Raw genomic sequence first — 21,019 nt, 5'->3', positions numbered from 1 at the left:
ATGGTAAAATGACTCAAAACAGAGAAGTTAAAACCCAAGTGCCTATCAAGGGGATACAGATGGAAAGCAAATATCATTCACCCTGAAGAATTTTAGAGATGCTTTTGAATTGGATGTACTGTTTTCTACAGAAGGAGAAGGTGGAAGTGAGTATATCAAAAGTGTCTGCAAGGAAGAGTTAGACCCTCAACTCTGTCTCCATCCCTCCCCCAACACAAACCTTGCAGAGCTGTACGCATATGTTCTGGAGAAGCTCTGTACTGGAAGTGAAGGCAGGCAACAGCATTGGGATGAGATAGAGGATTCGAAATAGAAGATTAAGTGTAAGTGGGTATACCAAATGATGATAACACCAGTTCCTAACCCTGTCTAGTTCCAGGGAAACTGAACTTCTGAGAAAAAAAAAAAAAAAAAAATCCTCATATAATCTGGAGCCTCCTCCCACCAAAAAAAAAAAAAATTGACCACTTGATTAGCCTACATTTTAATTATGTAATTCTCAGGCATTATTTTCAATAATTAAGGCAACTGTACTATGTAATCATTAACAAACCCTGAAATCTCATGACTTAACACAATAGAGGTTGATGTGTCACTCATGTGAAGTCCAATATGGCTGGCGGCTCTCCTCTCTTGTGGCTATGTCATCTGAAGCTTGTGGCCTCCAAGTTCCTCATGACCAGGGCTGGGATGGGACACATAGGCTCTTAACTGACTCAGCTCATAAGTGAGACATGTCACTTGTACTCATGTTAGGTTGTTCAGAACCATTCACCTGGGAGATGTAAGGGAGCAGCACATAGAATATTGGGTAGCCAATAACTTTTCAACAACTCTTTGCAAACTTACGTTCAGGTTCTTGCAAGGCATTGCACTTTCTTCCCATGCATCAGCCATGGGACTTGTGGTTTATTTCATTGAATAATTGCAACTCATTTTAAATCTAAAAGCTAATATCTATTGACTGAGGATACAGAGATGTGCTGTCCCTGTGACAAGGCTAAGAATGCAGAAATGCATATGATACAGTCTCTGGTCTCAAGGTTATTCCGCCACTTCTTAGTTTATATTGGCTTTGAAAGAATTTTCAGATCATTCCCTCTTAATGTTTATATTGGTGGGTGTAAATCAGTGACCACCTAATCAAAGACTAAGTTTTTGATTTATAATCAACAGGATTTTGTGTCCCTGTGGCAATTTTTTAATTTCAGGTGCTTCTCCAAAGTTTTATGACAACCTCCTCTTCCTTTTGAACTAAAATAATTGTTGAGAACTCTTTTCTTCTTTGTAATGGCAACATGTGAGGATCTCTAATATGCTCCATAGAGAGGTGACTGCAAATTCATCTATCCCTCAATTTTATTTGGTGCTTTATTTCTGATGTTCACTGAAGCAGGTTTGTAAATTAATATTAATATGAAATACTCTATAGAAAGTTTCATAGCATGTCAGTTGAAAATAATTATCCAGGAAGAGTTTTTATGTGAGTCAGTTTTGCAAATGCATCTCATATACTTCGTGAAAGGAAATAATTCTTCTGAATTAAAAAGATACAGTTATCTTAGAAATACTATTATATCTGTTCTTATTTGACTAAATCTATAGCTTGAACTGCTTCTACCCTGGGTACAAGTGGTTTTTAGTACTTGGATTCTGAGAGTATTGATCAATTTTTTATAATGTTTGGTTTCCTTATGTTTTCTTTTTTCAGAGTACCCGAGTGGCCTTGGACCATCTGGAGTCTGTGCCTGAGAAACTGAGCTTACTAGAAGATTTCAAAGACTTCAGAGTGAGAAAGAGTTGGCTTGTCTCTTTCAGTATTCTTATCTGACTGAGAACATTTGACATCTTCCTGATGTGCAAAGAAAGTTGTAGGGAGGGAGGAAAGACCAAAAAACATAGGGGATTTTTAATACTCCATCTTATCAGACTTTATTGATATTTGTTAAATCAAGATTGAAAATACTGGAACTTACATATTAGAGGAAAAATAGAGACTTTTACCCTCACACTAGAAGCTCATTTGGCTTCCCAAAGCTTTAACTTTAATTTAGAAAAACCTAAGATTCAAAAGGGGTTACATATTACACTGAAGATAGCTTTTTTAATTTATTATTTTTTTAATTTACATTCAAGTTAGCATATAGTGCAACAATGATTTCAGGAGTAGATTCCTTGATGCCCCTTACCCATTTAGCCCATCCTCCCTCCCACAACCCCTCCAGTAACCCTCTGTTTGTTCTCCATGTTTAAGAGTCTCATAATGTTTTGTCCCCCTCCCTGTTTTTATATTATTTTTGCTTCCCTTCCCTTGTGTTCATCTGTTCTGTGTCTTAAAGTCCTCATATGAGAAAGAGATATTTGTCTTTCTCTGACTAATTTCACTTAGCATAATACCCTCTAGTTCCATCCATGTAGTTGTAAATGACAAGATTTCATTCTTTTTTGATTGCTGAGTAATACTCCTAGATAGCTGTTTTGATAAGCAATTTCACCTTATGAACTATCTTCTTTTTTTTTTAATTACAGATTTTCAGAGTACTGTTTGTTTTAGAGACATGAAGGTACACAGGTTATTTCCATACTATGATAGTTGAATTCAGATCCACAGTTTTAGATTTTACATCTCATGCTATTTGTTAATAGAACTCTACAAATCATTCCATATCTAGGAGATTAACTACATGTGTGGATTTACCTATTGTAACTTTTAAAGTTTTCTTAGAGGAGAGATGCAAAACAACTATCCCTGCCAGCAGTCCTACCAAACAAGGTTCAGGCCAGAGAATATCCCTTTTGGGATGAATACACAATGGACAGTTTTAGCAATTTATAATTTTCTGGCCCCATATGGCTGAAGTTAACAATGGTGAGAGTTCTCTTTGAAAACCGTGAACCTCTTATTTCACATTGGCTTTAAAATATAACATGTTATATTTAGGTTTTGTTTGTATCTAACATATTATTTGAGAATCTAGTGAGTAGGAAATATAGCCTGATCATGCCATATTGATTACTGGAGGCACTGATACGATGTGGCTCTCAAGGTCTGCACTATCTTAACATCAATTCTCTTAGCATATTTTGGTAGTTCAGCAACTAAACATAATTGAAAGGGATCCAGGGTTGAGCTGACATATCCAGAAATCTAGACTATAACAAATAGAACAAATCCAAGTGTTTCTAGTACATTTTGCTAAAGTTTCAATTCTTTCTCATGATTTAATTATGTATTTGCATTTTTTTTTTTTCAACGTTTATTTATTTTTGGGACAGAGAGAGACAGAGCATGAACGGGGGAGGGGCAGAGAGAGAGGGAGACACAGAATCGGAAACAGGCTCCAGGCTCTGAGCCATCAGCCCAGAGCCTGACGCGGGGCTCGAACTCATGGGCCGCGAGATCGTGACCTGGCTGAAGTCGGACGCTTACCCGACTGCGCCACCCAGGCGCCCCTGTATTTGCATTTTTTAATGCTTGTTTATTTATTTATTTTTTTTTTTACATTTATTTATTTTTGAGAGACAGAGTGAGACAGAGTGCGAGCAGATGAAGGGCAGAGAGAGGAGGAGACACAGAATCCAAAGCAGTCTCAGAGCAAGCGTTCACCACAGAGCCTGATGTGGGGCCCGAGCCCACAAAGCGTGAGATCATGACCTGAGCCGAAGTCAGACATCCAACCAACTAAGCCACCCACATGCCCCATTATTCTTTATAGAGAGAGAGACAGACAGAGACAGAGACAGAGTGGGAGCAGGGGACGGGCAGAGAGAGAGGGAGACACACAATCCGAGGCAGGCTCCAGGCTCTGAACTGTCAGCATGGAGGCCAATGGCCCAACTCAGGGCTCGAACTCCCCAACTGTGAGATCATGACCTGAGCCGAAGTCAGATGCTTACCTGACTGAGCCACCCAGGCGCTCCCCATGTATTTGCATTCTAAATCCCTGTCAAAGGATTATGAAACTAGTATCCAAGAAGATGTGACTTCCACTCACCTTAATATTACCCAATGTGGAGAGTAGGCAATATGTTACACCCATATATATCCTTTCTGCTTTTTTCTCTGTAGCTAACAGAAGTCATCTAAGGGAAGGAAGGGCAGACAACAGGTGGCGTTTGTCACTGAGAAACCGATGTCATCTTATACCAGCATAAAAATATAATTTAGCCTCTAGTGACAGCTCACCTTGTCTCCAGGGTCTACACTGAACAGGATATTCATAAGTACAATTTAAAAGTTTAGTACTGTTGGGGCACCTGGGTGGCTCAGTCACTTAAGCCTCTGACTCTTGATTTCAGCTCAGGTCATGATTTCGTGGTACATGAGTTTGAGCCCCATGTTGGGCTCTGGGCTGACAGCGCAGAGCCTGCTTGGGATTTTGTCTCTCTCTCTCTCTCTCTCTCCAAATAAATAAATAAACTTAGAAAGAAAAAAAGTTCAATACTATTACCAAAAGGTTTTATTATTATTTTTTATCGTATGGGCTAGTGATTATCTCCAACTCTAGCTTATATATACACACACATATGAAGATGCCTATATAGTGAAACTTTGGGGGAGAATATTTTCCAAAGTTCATAATTGTACTTTCCAATATTAGTCGTTAAAATTGAAACCTTTAGCTTGAAATGGAAAGGAGTTCATTTATCAAGTATTCTGCACTACTATGCAGCAGGCAGTAGCTAAGTTCTAACCCTGTATTACTTAAAAAAAAAATCCTCAGACATGCTACTCATGGGCACTATCTTCCCCCAAGTTACAGCTGAAGAAACTGAAGCTCGGAGTATGTATATTAGTTGGACCTGGGACCTAGTTCCGTGTATTAACTACAAAACCCATTTTCTTTGCCCTACTGCCTCTAGCTTGAAACCCACTCTCTATGTACTCTAAAGTCATCTCTACGATTAAAAAGAGCTTATTTAGTCAACCTAATGATTTTTAATTCTAAAAATCAGGATACTGTCAACAAGAGCCCAAAGATGTAAACTCTGATCCAAGTTCATGTACCAGGCAAAATTACTTAATATCTTACTTATATCCTCATCCCTAAAATGAGGGGCTTATACAATATTATCTGCATGGTTCCTACTCACACTGGCCTCACTAGCATATATATGAAGATGTATTTCACATGTATATTTCTTGTTAATACTACAGTCTATTAGGAGTGCCTGGGTGGCTCAGTCAGTCAGTTAAGCGTCTGACTTCGGCTCAGGTCATGATCTCACAGCTTGTGAGTTCGAGCCCCATGTTGGGCTCTGTGCTGTATGGCTCAGATCCTGGAGCCTGCTTCATTTCTGTGTCTCCCTCTCTCTCTGTCCCTACCCTGCTTGTGCTGTCTCTCATAAATGAATAAATGTTAAAAACATTTTTTTAAATAATAAATTAAAAAATGCTACAGTCTATGACTCTAGGCAAATATAAGCTATAGTAAATACATATTTCATCCTATTTAGATAGCCTTGGCTTTTTTCTTTAAACATGTCATAGTGTCTCTCATTTTTTTTTTAAAACTTATTTTGAAAGAAGTGGCTCAACTCTACAATTCCACATTTAAACTTTACATATTTGGTATGGTAGGAAGGAAATAGCATTGGGCTTGAAGCCCAATCTGTCACAAATTGCCTAGTCTTGGGCAAATCATTCTTAACTTCCCTGGGCTATAGCTTTTTATATATAAAAATGAGAACTTTGGGATTCTAATACCCCTTCCAGCTTGAACACTCAATAAGTTCCTTGGGACTGTTTGGGGAATGAGATCCCATAGATAATTTTTCTTACATATGCAAATCAGTTGCCCTCATTTTATTCTAATTTTTCCCCTAATTCATAATGGAAACGTCTAAGTAACTGGGTATCGTGACTGCTGTGTTCCATTCTCTCCCCCCAAAAAATGGAGGAAGGGAAGAAGGGAAGGAGAGAAGGGGGAAGAAGAATGAATGAATGACCCCAAAACTTTTCTTAATTTCTTTATTACCTGAATCTTTTTATTCTTTTGAGGGCAGATGAAATACCCTTCAGTTTCAAAGTCAACGTGATATGCTGGTTAAAAGGTAAAATATTGTTTAAGAATTAGTGATGAACGAGGACTCTACTCTCAAAGGTAACATTGTTTTTTTAACATAGAATATTTTGATGTCAGATACTACTCTGAGAGATAGTACACAACATTCAAAAGTGTGTCGTTAATGACCATCTTTGGACAACTCACTGCTACTTAAACCTTTTTCCCTTCAACTAAAGGATGTCGATCATTTCAGACTGGCATAGGACTAGTATAAAAAGGACACAAATACCAATGTGGAACCCTGTTTTTATTTTTAAGGTAGCATCCAGAGACTGTTTTCTTCTTCCTCCTTGGCAACCTGTAATTTCCCTATATTTCCCTAACCACCTATAATTATCAATACTTTCTTATGCGCAATTCAAGTACTGATTTTCCTCTCACCTCCTGGTTTTGACATTGCTGTTTTTTATTTTTTTGTTTTTCAGGATTCCTGCAGTTTATCTGAGAGAATTGATGGGAGATATTCTAAATACAGAGTTCACAAAGAATCTCTTCAGCAGCGCCGAGATGATACCAAGTACGGAGTCAAAAACTCCAAAGTAATGTCCTTTGTATCCATTTTCAGTCTTTGAGTGTTACCCATGTTTATGGCTGTAACCTGCTAGGCTACCCCTGTAGGGTTCATGTAAGGGTACTTGTAAAAGAAAAGATATTACTCTTCAGTTTTGTGGGAATAGAGAATAAAAATCCAAAGATTTTGCCTGTAAATTTGCACATGGGAACTATCTTTAATTTTATGCCATTGTTGCTTACTATGTTGTCTCTTGGCTTTGATGTTGTTTAGGAAATTTGTGTGGAAGGAAACCCCTGGTCTCTAGGTTGGCCAGAAACTTGACATAGGTAGTTGCCCTCCTCTGTGTGTAAATCCAGCCACTGTCAGTGCTGAAGTCTCCAGAAGGTCCAGTAACACATAGTACTTTGTAAACTACAGTCTTGGCATTTATAGTCCTTTTTTCCCTGAGGATATGAACTCCATTCATCTACTTCAGCATATGGTTCATTGGTGTGGAATCAACACAGGAGCCTGGGAACATTTGACCATATTGACAAAAAGTCTGCCCTTCCCTGGAGTCTCCCCAAAATCCATCTGGGGTGTGGGTGATTTTAAACCCATTTGACCCTGAACAGTTTTTAGCTTAGAGCAGGGTTTCTCAACCTTGGCATTAACATTTGGGCCAGATAGGTCTTTGTTATGGAGCCTGTCCTACGTGTTACAGGACATCTAGCGGCATCCCTAGATTCCACTCACCAGATGCCAGTAGCATCTTCCATCACAAGTTGTGGCATCAAAATGTGTCTCCAGACACTGCCCAGCATCCCCTAGTTTGTCCCCCATTCAGAACACTGACTTAGAGAGAATCCATCTATATTCAAATGTATACTCCCAAGTCAGTTTAGAAAAAAAAAAAAGGCAAAGGTTCTTCTGTCTTTTTTATATTCTCACAGACCTCAGTATGTATGAATATTCATTATACTGTATATATTCACTTATTACAGCCAAACATAATTATTTCTAAGAAGCTTCTTCCCTCCTCTGAATGTAATTGGATAGAATGCTCAGTGGATATAAAGGCAGTGTTCATTTTCATAAGCCCTTCCCTAGCATGCTTAAAATGAGCTCTCCACTTGCACCATCCCAAATAAAAACAACACACTTATGCCACATTATTGATGCTCTCATTGTGAAAAGGGCATCCTGAAACTCTGTGCCCTTTTCCCTTTGTTTTTTGTCATTTGGTATTGATGATAACAGTGACCTTGTTGTCTCTTATAGCATATCCTCATTTCACTAAATCAGCTCCCAGCATCCCCAACAGGTCCCATATACTCAAGCATTTCTCCACCACCTATAGGGTCTGCTCCTAACCTTCAACAGAAGCACAAGAGTTAGGCAGCAGTAGCTAATAGTAATAACTACTCATTGTTGAGCCAACCACATAAGTTGCTCTTTTTGTAGGTGTCACAGGCTTTATATAAGCATTCTCTCATTTAATCCTCCCAGCGACAGGTTGGCACCATTAGTTTTCCTCTTCCACCATTGAAGATTATAGAGCGATTAAATGGTTGCACCAGAGTTAAAACCTAAATCTGCCTGACTTCAGTAATCTATGTCCTTGACACTAAGCTATCATAGTGTATATTTGGACCTCATATACCTTCATGTTTCTAGCACCAAATGTAGAACTATATTTTTAATATGTGAAAGTCAGTTGTCTCCAAAAATACACACACAGTACATGTCTCTTAGTTCAACAGAGGTCTAGATGCAAATGAAACATTTAAAGCATTATTTTCCACTACAGTTAGATCTGGTATCAGGTGAATCAGTACCGTCTCGTGACACCCAGATTGCTTTACATCATTGTAATTTCCATAACAGCATATGGCAAAGCTATGAATGGGTAACATGTTCGGCAAGTAATCTTGTTGGAGTTCTCTTTAAAAATTATATTTGCAGCGGAAGAGGAAATCAGGCCTGGTTTGTAAGTGAGGCCACCACTTAGCAAAATGAGAAAAAGTTGAAAATGTCGCAAATATGAAAATGTCGCAAAGTTCAAGTATAAGAAAAGGGCACAAAGCACATTTTATGATGACATTGTTCCACATTCATGTTACTTAAACATTTTAAAACATTGATCCTTTTCAGTAATGAATATGTAGACTATCACCATTTGTAACAGATGTCTGGCCTGAAATAATGCAGTCATCTAACTCAACACTCATGAGAATATATTTTTGTAGTCATTGGAGCAGAAAATGTGGGAGCACATTTTGGCCAGTTGTGGATACCAACAATGATTTGCTCATGTGCTTTTTGTGAAAATAATTCATTGAAAAAGTTTCAAAAGAAGCATGAGCTCAGATGGGCAGTGAGACAGTGGTTAATCGTTTCTTGGCTTCAGGGATAATCAAAAAAGCTACCTCTGGTTAATTATTGACATCCTAAAGAATACGCCTCAAGTAAGAGGCATTGGTACTCTATCAAGAGAGAAGGTGTCCTAGTTTTATTTGACATTATTTCTGCAGCTATTAACTTCCCACGTATTTTGCTAGGAGAGTTCAAAGAAAAGGCACATTGCAGCAACTTGAATTTGTTGGTTCTACTGACAACTGCGGTTCTGGGAAATCACTTGCTGTAGGATTCAGTTTAATTCTACAACCATACTGTGCAGCTACCACACTGCAAAGCCCTGTACTACGTACCTGTTAGAGGTGAGGATGTGGGATGTAAAAAGATGCAGAAGGCATGGTCTTTACAGAGGGAATAGTTACCTCTCTGTCTTAATCCTAATAGATGATTCTTGCATAATTGTGTTAGAGCAGGAATCAGCAGACTACCTCCAGTGGGGCAAATCTTGCCTGCCAGCTGCTTTTGCAAATAAAATTTTATTGAAATACAGCCTCACTCATTTATTCACATATTGTCTGTGGCTGCTTTCACACTCAGCAGCAGATTTGAGTAGGTGCAACAGAGACTAAATGGCTCAAAAGGCCTATATTTGCTATCTGACCCTCTAAAGAAAAAGTTTGCCAACCCCTGGTCTAAAGAAAGGGGACATGGCCAATCTAGTCTTTCTTCCTTTACGCATATGTGTAATATTTCCTCTTCTTTATTTACCAGTCAAATAAGTACTTCCCAGGCTCTTTGGAAATTCATAATACTTATCCATGCATTCAACAAATATGTACTGAGCGTAAGTTATGTGCCACAAACTTACTAGGTGCATCGGCTCACATCAGTGAACAAAAGAGACGAAGCTCCCTGCCTTTTTGGAGCTTCCATTTCTTAACTGTAGGATATACATGTTTGTTGTTGTTTAATTATAACATTCAACAAACATTTGGGTCTCTACTATATACAAGCACTCTGCTAGGGGCTAGAGGCAATGACATGATAAAGAAAAGTCATTACCAACCTTCAGGAATTCAAAGCCTTCACACAAACTGTAGTGCAAAAGACAAAAGGATAACTACTGTAACGGAAGCCTCAATACATTGCAGCTGGTGTTCAGAGAAAAGAAAGATGCTTCAAAGGCTTTTGAAAAGAGGTTTGTAATGACAAGGCACAGGGAAGAGTATTGTGCACATTTGTTTGGAACAGGATCACTATTAGCATTACAGTTGTAGAACCCTGACTGCATTACTATTGACCGAAAGTTATCTGTTGGGATAACAGAACCATATTGGCAACAGACTTCTCTCATTTTATTGCTGTTGTAAGAAGGCGGTGAGACATCCAGCACAACCCCCCTGCTGGTGGAGAGTAGGGTTAGCAGGAAGCATAGGAGAAGGGTTCCCTTTCAGCCAGGGCTACCTTGATCTCCTGCTGTTTACTTCCATGGCAACCAGATGGGTGAGATAGGTGATGGGGATTAAGGAGTGGCCTTGACAGGATGAGCACCTGGTGATGTATGGATGTGTTGATTCCCCGTATTGTACACCTGAAACTAATCCTACATTGTGTGTTAACTAGAATTTAAAGAAAAAGAAAAAAAATCCAATTTCTACAAACCTTTCGAGATCCAGCAGGACCAACATCCACAGTTTCTGAGAGCATAACATAGTTTTGTATGAAGCTGACCAGGTTTACTGGACAAAGCCTGATCTAAAAGTTTATGTTTGGAATTCAAAGCTGAGTCTGACACAACATTTTCTCTCCATGTGTAGACACCAGAAGCATTTCATGGCCTCTCTTTCATCTGATTGGGTTTCTGTAGGACATACAGGCTTCCTTGCTGCCCCAGCTGTTTCAAATAGAACAGAATGTTCAAAAGTCAACATAGCATTCCTAATCTGAATTCACAGAGGAGCGTGGTTTTGTCCAAGAAATCCCCATTTGCTGCCCGCCCTTTTTGCTCTTCACTTATGCTAAATACGTAGTTTTAATTAGCAGTGGGTTTTATAGTAAAATCACAGAAGGCATGTTTTGTTCCCTTCCTTCCTCCTCCTGAAAGAAAAATCATGATATTCAGTTTCTAGTTGAAGACTTTAGTACATAACGTCTTTTAAAAGAAGCAGATGTTTTACAGGATAAGATGAGGTAGGTGAGGAAGTGTTGACAATGGCTTTCAGCACAGTTTATGAAGGCAGAGTTTGCCAAAGCCCTTTGTTGTATTTGTTCAATGTAAGCATGCATATGATATAAGTATATGCTTTTCTCCTGGAAGCTGTTTCTCCCTCCTTGAATCTCTTATGATTTGTTTATACTTTGCTCATAGCAATTAATGGCTGTTAGCTCTTTGTCTCTCAGGTCAGCTATTTCTGTACATATCTTAAATCTTCTACAACAGTAGCTGCTAAAACGTGCTATGCACAATCCTGGTACAATTCAAGATTATAGGTGATTTTTATTTAATAACCATTAAAATACATCACTAGTGTATTATTATTCAAGTAATTTTACAGATGTTGCTTAGAAACAATAGTATTAGCTGTGGGAGAATTTGAGGAGCTTTAACCCTGTAATAATCCAGGTATCTCATTTATAATCACTTCTCTCCATGGTTTGGTAAGAAATAATATATAAACTGTATGCAAATATAGCTCCAGGCCTCCCCCATGCTCAACCAATCTCCCATCCTTTAAGCCTCTCCTATATAGAGACTTAGGGTGCAAGACTAATCTTTAACATGAAAGAAAATAGTAAGTATAACTGTAGGAGATTACTGAAATTTTGGAAATGCTTTTGAGGACACTATTTGCTTCATCTTTTACTCCAATATACAATGTGTATACTATTATACATGTTAAATTGGTGGTTAATTTTTTTCCCTAGCTTCAGCCTTTCTGGAATTCTAACAAAAATTTAAATGCTGTTTTCCCGATAATGCTTAGATGACTCATCTGAAACTTTGTAGGCAATCAAATCATGCTGAAATTTGAAGAGATTTCTATTCTTTTGAAGTGATCAATAGTAACTTGCCAGCCATAATATTTAACTAGTTGATTTCATCTAGCTCTTAAAAGCTAAACAAAAGGTTGCCAAATGAGTTGGGGTTTTTCTTTGTTATCAAATTTGAACATAGCAATGGGTCAAAGGTGCTTCTTTAGGAATCAACAAGATACTTAGATGAGCACATTAATTTTTTTAACCTACTTGAGCCCCACTCTACCAAACCTAGTTCTCTGTAATAAGCACCATACCTTTACTCTGCCCAATAATTTACTCAACAAGAGCATTAGGAAAGATTGTGGAGAAACTCACCTATGAAGATAACACTTTTAATCATCTTTAATTCAGAATTCTAGATACTAAAAACATAAGGAATACTAATTAAATGTCTTAATAGTTTTAATTAAAAATGTCACAACATACTTATCCAAACAATCAGTTTCCTTTACAACAGTCACTTTAAGAGAATAATCACTGATTCCAGTGAGGCACCATTATTAAAACAGCTTTGATTCCTCCCTTTGGTTCATAAGTTGGTGGCACATATTCTTGAGTATCCTTATTTATGGCAAATTTTTATTTATGGCAAATTTTTAGTTTCTGAAAATGGATTGAAATCATGTGGATCCAAATATGAAGTACATAAAAAAATAAGTACAATCTTTTTCATTAGTGACTCTCTAGGAATATTAAATTGTATACAATAAAATGTCAGTTGAACAAAGATAAACAAATGGCCTGATTTGGCACAGTACTTACATGAGTCTCTTCATCCGTGCATGACTGTGGCTTTAGGTTTATAGTACTGTTATATAAATTTGAATTTCCTGTGGCAAAGATAGTTTGCATATAGTACTGGTGGTTCAGTGGTTCTGTTCAGATGGATTACAATCATAAAATGTTAGTGCCCAGAGGACTTAGACATGATCTGCTCCATTTGCTCTCATTTTTTAACATGAAGAAACTGAGAGTATGAGAGTGGCAATCTCTTCTTTCCCAGCTTCAACCATGGCATACTTTAATGTCTGTACTTTGGCCAAGGAATGAGCCTACCTGACCATTTTTGAATTCCTTAATGCAAACAGTACTGTGCTAAATTTTGGAATATTGGGATGGGTAGATGGAAGGATAGAGACAATGAAAGCCTTACTCTCATTGAGGTTAAAATTAAAAGCTAGAGTTGTAGCCATGCAGGTTGAGATATGGAAGGCAGGCTTTAAGTAAACTATCTGCCCAGCCAAACTTCCATATAGGAATAAAATTTACTGAAGAGGTTAAGCTTTTTGGACCACTTACAGAGAATTGGGAATTAGCAGTGGCAAAGAGATGCAGGTACGGTGCATTGTTAGGCAAGAGACAAATTCAGGAAAATATTGCTGCCACAGATTCAGAAACACGTAAGTGTTTTTTTTTTTTCCCCCTTCTCTCCAGGGGAAGGGTTGGATAAATTAAAATTAAAAAAAAATTAAATGTATCATCTGTCTTCTAAACTTTGAACTTATAATATTCCTGGGAGAAAAATACTTGGTGGGCGTCATTAAATATTAATCATTAGAGATCAGTTTAGCAAAGAGATTTAGTCAGGTTGGAACCGCTTTTAAGAAACCAATTACAATGTGGGTTATGAAAGAGAAGTGGAAGAAACCCAGGGAAAATATTAGAAAATGCAAGTCCCTTCACCCAGTGGAATTTTTGCAGGGAATTCTGGCTAACTAGCTTGTTGAGACTTAAGACAGCAATAAAAATAGGTCCTTGTACTAAGGATATAAGAATTGGTAAAAAGCAGAGCTAGAATTCCTAAAATTGCAAAGAATCTTCCTTTTTAACCAGTATTTCCATTTAAATATTTAAGTATTTGATTGAAAGGTAAGAATTAAAAAAGAAATCTTAGGTTACCTTGTAAAATTTAGTTGTATAGAAATTCCACAAATTAAATATCAGTATAAAATTGGAGAATATGGAAGGTTTTTTTTTTTTTTCATATTCTAGCATGTTGATTGTTCAAAGGGATTATGAAATATTTTTCTTTGGGGGTGTTCTTTTAGGGTTCATTTCATTAGTTATATTTCAAGCTAATGAGGGATTCTGACAGTCTTTTGAAGACCTATAAAATGTTGCAACTTAAAGATGTATTAGAGTTAAGCTTCCTCATTTTCTGTATATGAAAAGGAATGTGAGTGGTTGAAAAAGTCAACAATTTTAAATGGAAAGGGGTATTAGTCATAAATTGTACATACCTATTAACAGGGTGTCAAAATATATGAAGTAAAAATTGATAGAATTACAAGGAAAAAATAGATCCACAATTATAGTAGTTGAAGACTTCAACATCCCTCTCAGTAATTGATAAACCAGTAGGCAGAAAATCAGTAAATATATTGAAAACTTGAGCAACACTATCAGGCAACTAGATTTAACTAACATTTATAGGATACTCCACCTAACAACAGCTAATTACATGTAATTTTCAAGTGCACATCTAGCATTCTCCAAAATCGACTATTCTGAGCAATAAAACAATTCTCAATAAATTTAAAATGATTGGAATTATGTGAAGTATGGTCATCTAACCACAATGGTATGAAGCTAGAAATCAATAACAGGAAGATATCTGGAAAATTCCTAGAGGGCAAATAAACAACATATTTCTAAATAACCATTGGGGGATCAAAAGGAAAATGAGGAAATATTTTAACTCTATAAAAATAAAAGTACAATTTATCAAGATTTGTGGGACTCAGTTAAAATAGTGCTTGGAGAGAAGATTATGACATTAAATGTGTATGCTACAAAGAAGAAAAGTCTCAAATCAATAGTCCATGTTTCCACTTTATGAAACTAGAAAACAAATAACAAACTTAAATTAAAAGGAAGGGAATAATAAGGAGCAGAAATCAATGAAATAGCAGAAAAATGAGGGAGGGGCATGAAAATTAAACAGGATTTTTTGAGATCAAAAAATTTTTAAAACCTCTACCCAGCTCAATTAGGAAAAAGAAAAGGCACAAATGCCAATATTAAGACTGAATGAGGGATATTACTAGAACTACCATAGACACTAAGAGGGCATTTAGGAAATATTAGGAATATTAGCATACTGACAATAAATTTGACGACTTAGATTAAATGGATATTAAAAGGGGCGCCTGGGCGGCTCAGTCGGTTAAGCGTCCGACTTCGGCTCAGGTCGTGATCTCGCAGTCCGTGAGTTCGAGCCCGGCGTTGGGCTCTGTGCTGACAGCTCAGAGCCAGGAGCCTGTTTCAGATTCTGTGTCTCCCTCTCTCTGACCCTCCCTCATTCATGCTCTTTCTCCCTCTGTCTCAAAAATAAATAAAGGTTAAAAAAAATTTTTTTTTAATAAATAAATAAATAAATAAATAAATAGATATTAAAAAACACCCTTAAAATGTGTCACCTCATAATTCTACTTCTAGAAATCTATGTTAATAAATTTAAAATGTGGACCAAGCTTTATTCACCAAGATGTTTATCAAATTATAATAGGAAAAAAAAAAAAAAAAAACGGAAATCAGACTTACATTTCCAACAATGGGACATTACTCAAATAGACTATGTTATAACCATAATGATGATAATGACAATGGTAGAGGAAATTCCTGTATCTAATGTTACATGAAAAACTAGGAAACAAAATTGTCAACAAATATAGAATCCCAATATAAAAAGGTATTTATAAAGAAGAACGAGAAAACATACCTTTACATTAGGCTAAAAGGCTATTTTTAAATTTATTGCATTATTTTCTTCTCAATTTCTTCTGTATTTTCCAAATTTGCTAAGAATGAAATATGTCAGTGACATATTTTAATTGTCATATGTCAATAAGCTGGTTTATTTATAACTGAAATGTAAATTATTCTTTTTCTGTAAATAGAAAAAATATAACTCACACTTTGATGCTAGTTGCTTTTGTTTTAGGAATTTATTTATTTTTTTTTTTTAATTTTTTTTTTTTTTTCAACGTTTATTTATTTTTGGGACAGAGAGAGACAGAGCATGAACGGGGGAGGGGCAGAGAGAGAGGGAAACACAGAATCGGAAACAGGCTCCAGGCTCTGAGCCATCAGCCCAGAGCCTGACGCGGGGCTCGAACTCACAGACCGCGAGATCGTGACCTGGCTGAAGTCGGACGCTTAACCGACTGCGCCACCCAGGCGCCCCTTGTTTTAGGAATTTAAAACAGTGCCTTTTGGGAAGAACGAAAAGCATTTGAATGTCTTTGGGTGCTTTATCCTTCCTCTGGTAGGCTCATCTTGAGGCTGTCTTTGCACTATGTTTCATTCAGCAAGGCGCCCAAACCTGCAACTCCGCTCCTCTTCTCTCACTTTTTCAGCCCAGGTATCAATGGGCAAAAAGTACATTTGCTTCCCTTATTTTTTCTTTTTCTTATTGGCCCATAATGATCAAAGCCTCTGTTAGTGGGAAGCCATTTATTATGCTTTTCTCCTTCATGCTTTTCATATAGAAGCCATAATTAAATGGAGATTTCTAGCACTGGTTGAGAACGTAACTCTCCTTTTCATTTGTGCATCTTCCAGCTCCACCCAGGCCTTAAGTATTTCATGTCTGAACTGTGATAAGCTAGCTCTGTTGTCCCATGTCAGTTCATATAAGTAGCTATTGAAATACACTGGGGACACAATGTATATCCTTTTCTTTCCAGAGATCCTATAGTGAATGATTTTTAGTTTTTTATGAAATCCCCATAATTAGTAAAAACCATAAGTCACTTGGTTAAAAAACCTCAGGGCCTTGATCTGAAATAGACCTAAACTTCCTTTTGGTACATGAGGCTAATTATCTTGAATCATCTAAGGATTATGTCCATGCTTTTAGCTCAGAATAAATGGGCCTTTTACGATTCTATATAAAATCGTTTGTTTGGGCTTTTCTTTTGGATTTGCATACATACGTATGTGACAAATAAAATGTTAACTTGGTACCTGATACAGAAAATTATAACTAATTCATCAAATAGTCCTGTGGCATGAGGCCCTATTCTGTGGGTCCATGTTTTGAGGGATCTATGTGGACCACCTAGACTCTGGCAGCATTCATGATCCCTTCTTCGCCCTTGATCCCACAGTTATCCTCAATTAGAGTGTTTTCACTGGTCTTCCCACTTCAATACTTACGCCATTCCAATCTGTTCTCCACATGGTGACCAGAGTATCTTTGAGAAATATACATCTAAAACCTTTGATTTTAAACCTTTGATTGCCGTGTAATGGTACTTAAGAAGAAGAAATCCCAGATCCAGATCCCATCTCTGGATATCACTGTATTCACTTCCCCCTCTCCCAGTTCATTGTGTGGAAGTCATGGGCCTTCATACAATTCTTCAAACACACTAAACTTTCTCACTTCTGCACCTTCACACAAGTGTGGTACATCAGCCCCAGACCACCATCTCCTGCACCCCCTTACCTCCCACTTCCTCATCCTCCACTCATAAGTTTCTGCCTGGCCGACTCATACTCAACATTCAAATATTGCTTTAAATCTCACCTCCCAAGGGGGCCTCCTCTGGACCTCTAATCTAAATTTAATTATTTCCTGTTCTTCTTACAGTACTCATCATAATTCTTCATTATGTTATATTCTGTGTAGTGTATTTGGCACCTTTCTCTTCTGCAAGCCTGAAGGTTTCATAACTGCATATCTCAATATTTTGTTGCTCTTTGACCAGTGCATACTAAGTACCCAATAAATTATTGTTGCATGAATGAATGAGTGGGGGGGGGGGGAGGAAAAAAGCAAAGTGTCGTGTAAGTGGTTAGAACACATTCAAGAGAAAACAATTGCAATTTCACTATTATAAAAAATACATTAAAGTATCTGTTTTTAATCTAATTAATAAATGACTTGAAGTTAAAATTCATTCCCATTTTCAGCTAAGATTTGGGTACAAGGACACATTCATACAGTCCATGAGGAGAGGGCCTTATTCTCTGTTCACGTAGTTTATGTATTAAATATTTGTTGAATGAGTAAGGGGATTAGTGTAATCATTATGGAATGCAGTGTAGCTAAGTGTATTTAAAAACATCAAATTGTTTTTATTGACCCAGTATTTCCACCTAAGAATTTGTCATAAGGAATAGTCCTAAACATAGAAAAGGTTATATATTTAAAGATATTCTCACAGTGTTATTTATAGGAGTAAAACATTGGAAACCACCTAAATGCCGAATAAAGTAACAGCTGAGGAAAGCATAGTTTATCCACTCGATAGTAAATGAGTAACACAAGCTAAAGGTTAGGATAATATACAGACTTCAAAAGTGCTTAGAGTATTAATGTAAATAAATGAAGAACACAGTTTTAGAACATGTATAAATCCTATCCACAGAAAAAAAAAGACTGGAAAGAAATATGTCATGCTGGTACAGCCATGGGTGATTTCCTTCTGTCTCTTTTTTAATGCTTTCATATTTTCTTTAACATGCACATATTTTTTTTACAATTAAATTGTTGTATAACATAGCTTGTATATTGACGTTCAGTTTCATTTTCGGTATATTTAAATGAATCCCAATCCTTACATTTTGTAATCATTGAACTGACTTTGTTTTAGGATGACGGAACCTTTGCTGAGAGTTCCCATGCTCGTAGGTTAGACCACTCCCCGTCTTGGCCTGATCGCGGTCACTTCCTGTCTAGTCCACGATTTTCACACTTGAATTGTAAGTAATGAAGTCCTGTACCAGTTTTTAAATTGGATTTAAGGAAAGGCAACTCATGGAGAGATTAAAGTGTAAGGCAAGCACACGATAGTAATATTCATGTTAGGAGTTTGAAGAAATTGTTATTATGGATCATACGTGTAACATTTATATTACCCAATTTACTAAAAAGTGTATGGAATCCCTTCTTTTGAGTCCTTACACTTTTCAGAAAAACTTACAATGAATTGCCAAAGGTAATAATTTTACTTAAACACATATTTGTACGTGGAGGTTTCTGGTAACTGTGGAAGAGTGGGTAAAGGAAGTTAGATAATATTATAAAATTCAAGTCATCAAAAAGTAGAACTAATCAGAAATATATAATCTTGTGCAAAGAATAAGGATACTAATTTGGTTACTGGCTGGATTTCATTCTGTGAATATCCTGTAAATGTGTATAAAATGTTATCAATGTCAGTAAGGTGTGAATCTGTTAACCCAGGATACTATCCACACCATTTCCGCCTCTTCTTCCTTACTATACTTATTCAAGTCCCAGCTTGTATGTCATGTCCTTAAAGAAGCCTTTGGAACCTACAGGTTTAAGTATGGTGTCTGTTAAAAGTGCCCATAATGTATTAAAGTTTTCCTTTAAAACCCTTCTGATTTATTTTTTTTATCTGAGTGACTTTGTGTTTAGTGATTAATCTCTTCATCAAAGTGTGAATTCCATGATAGGAGCGATGTCTGTTTTGTTCACCACTGTTTCCTCAGTGCCCTACATAGTACTTGGAATGTAGTAAATGCTCAGTTAATTAGATGAATGAGTATATGACTCTTTTATTTAAGTCCACTTTTATCTAAACTATTGGATCTCAAATGTTATTTCATGGATTCTTATTTAGATAATCATTTAGCTCCTCAATTTACCACAGGCATAGAGTTTGTATATTAAATCTGACAACTCTGTCATTTAAAAAGTGCAGGTGCTATAAAATACAATACCAAAATAAGCCACAAAAAAGTAGGTCAGATCCAAAAGTGATCACTCTCATTTTTGCTGATTTATATTCATGCATTCATTGAATAAATATTTATCAGTTTCTGATAAATGGTTTGGTTTTTATTATATCATTATTATTTTATTCCAGAGGCTGAGCATCTTCTCTTTCCTGTCCTAACCATTTTACCAAGTGATTTTATATAGCTGCATAAAATCCCTGCTGTTCTAATCTGGCAGCTGCCCTCCAATATGGATTGTATCTCGGGGTGCCTGGGTGGCTCAGTCGGTTAAGCATCCAACTTCAGCTCAGGTCATGATCTCACGGTTCATGGTTTTGAGACCAGCATCGGGCTCTGTGCTGACAGCTCAGAGCCTGGAGCCTGCTTCAGATTTTGTGTCTCCCTCTCTCCCTGCCCCTCCCCCACTTACTCATTCTCTGTCTCTCTCTCTCAAAAAAAAATAATAAACACTAAAAAACTTTTAATAAAAAAATATGGATTGTATCCCAAGTTGATTATAGTACCTCAGAATCTGATATACACATAGGCCAAATTTTTTATGTTTCATATAAAGAAATGGAAAATTTTCCTCAGGTCTGTTTCATGTACATAAACATGGAGGAGAGGAGAGTAGGGACAAAGCACCAGCAAACATCATAGTATCCCACCCATTAAGACATTCAGGAGCTTGGAGATAAATCAGCACCATGATATGAGCACAGAGGTCAGTATTCTGCTATTTAATTTCGCCATGATGACTTTCCTAAGACTCCATGGAAAGGCACCTAGAAAGTAGTGGTTGGGAGACCTTGTGGGAAAACATCAAGATGTTTAGATTTTATGAAATATTATGACAGGCAGTGAAAGAAACTACATCCAGCTTTTTACTCAGTAGCATTTCAAGACCAGTGGTGGTCATTTCTCTGTAAGATATTCCTCACAGGAAGCCATAGGTTTTATATAAATATACTGGCTCAAAAGGAAGTAAAGTTAAATAAGAATGGGAAAAAATATCATTGAATACATAACTTGGATATGAAAATACATATTATAGTCTCTATTGTAAAATCTGACTGAAAAATTTAGCTTAAAAAGTAAACCTCTTCATTAACTTATTAACTTATTTAATTTATTAATTTATTTTTTTTAAACGTTTATTTATTTTTGAGACAGAGAGAGACAGAGCATGAACAGGGGAGGGGCAGAGAGAGAGGGAGACACAGAATCTGAAACAGGCTCCAGGCTCTGAGCGGCCAGCACAGAGCCCGACGCGGGGCTCGAACTCACAGACCATGAGATCATGACCTGAGCCAAAGTCGGACGCTTAACCGACCAAGCCACCCAGGCGCCCCAATTTATTAATTTA

The 21,019-nt window shown here is 37.0% G+C and overlaps 1 protein-coding gene across 11 annotated transcripts in view; it reads left to right on the top strand.

The window, feature by feature from the left end:
• The window catches only part of CEP128 (centrosomal protein 128), a 398,658-nt gene that overhangs the window by 364,704 nt on the left and 12,935 nt on the right, over positions 1-21,019 (top strand). For 10 of the 11 annotated variants that reach the window (XM_045451751.1, XM_045451752.1, XM_045451750.1 and 7 more), the window contains 3 exons: positions 1,712-1,789; positions 6,494-6,607; positions 18,561-18,669. In XM_045451751.1, the coding sequence (XP_045307707.1) occupies positions 1,712-1,789; positions 6,494-6,607; positions 18,561-18,669 (301 nt within the window). Of the gene's footprint in view, positions 1-1,711; positions 1,790-6,493; positions 6,608-18,560; positions 18,670-20,247; positions 20,378-21,019 lie in introns of all 11 variants that reach the window. The other variant, XM_045451755.1, reaches the window with a different exon arrangement.

Source organism: Leopardus geoffroyi, chromosome B3, assembly GCF_018350155.1.
Source record: "Leopardus geoffroyi isolate Oge1 chromosome B3, O.geoffroyi_Oge1_pat1.0, whole genome shotgun sequence".
In the NCBI taxonomy this organism is placed as follows: Eukaryota; Metazoa; Chordata; class Mammalia; order Carnivora; family Felidae; genus Leopardus; species Leopardus geoffroyi.
Note: the sequence above shows the minus strand (reverse complement) of the source record. Positions and strands in the feature narration are given on the sequence as shown.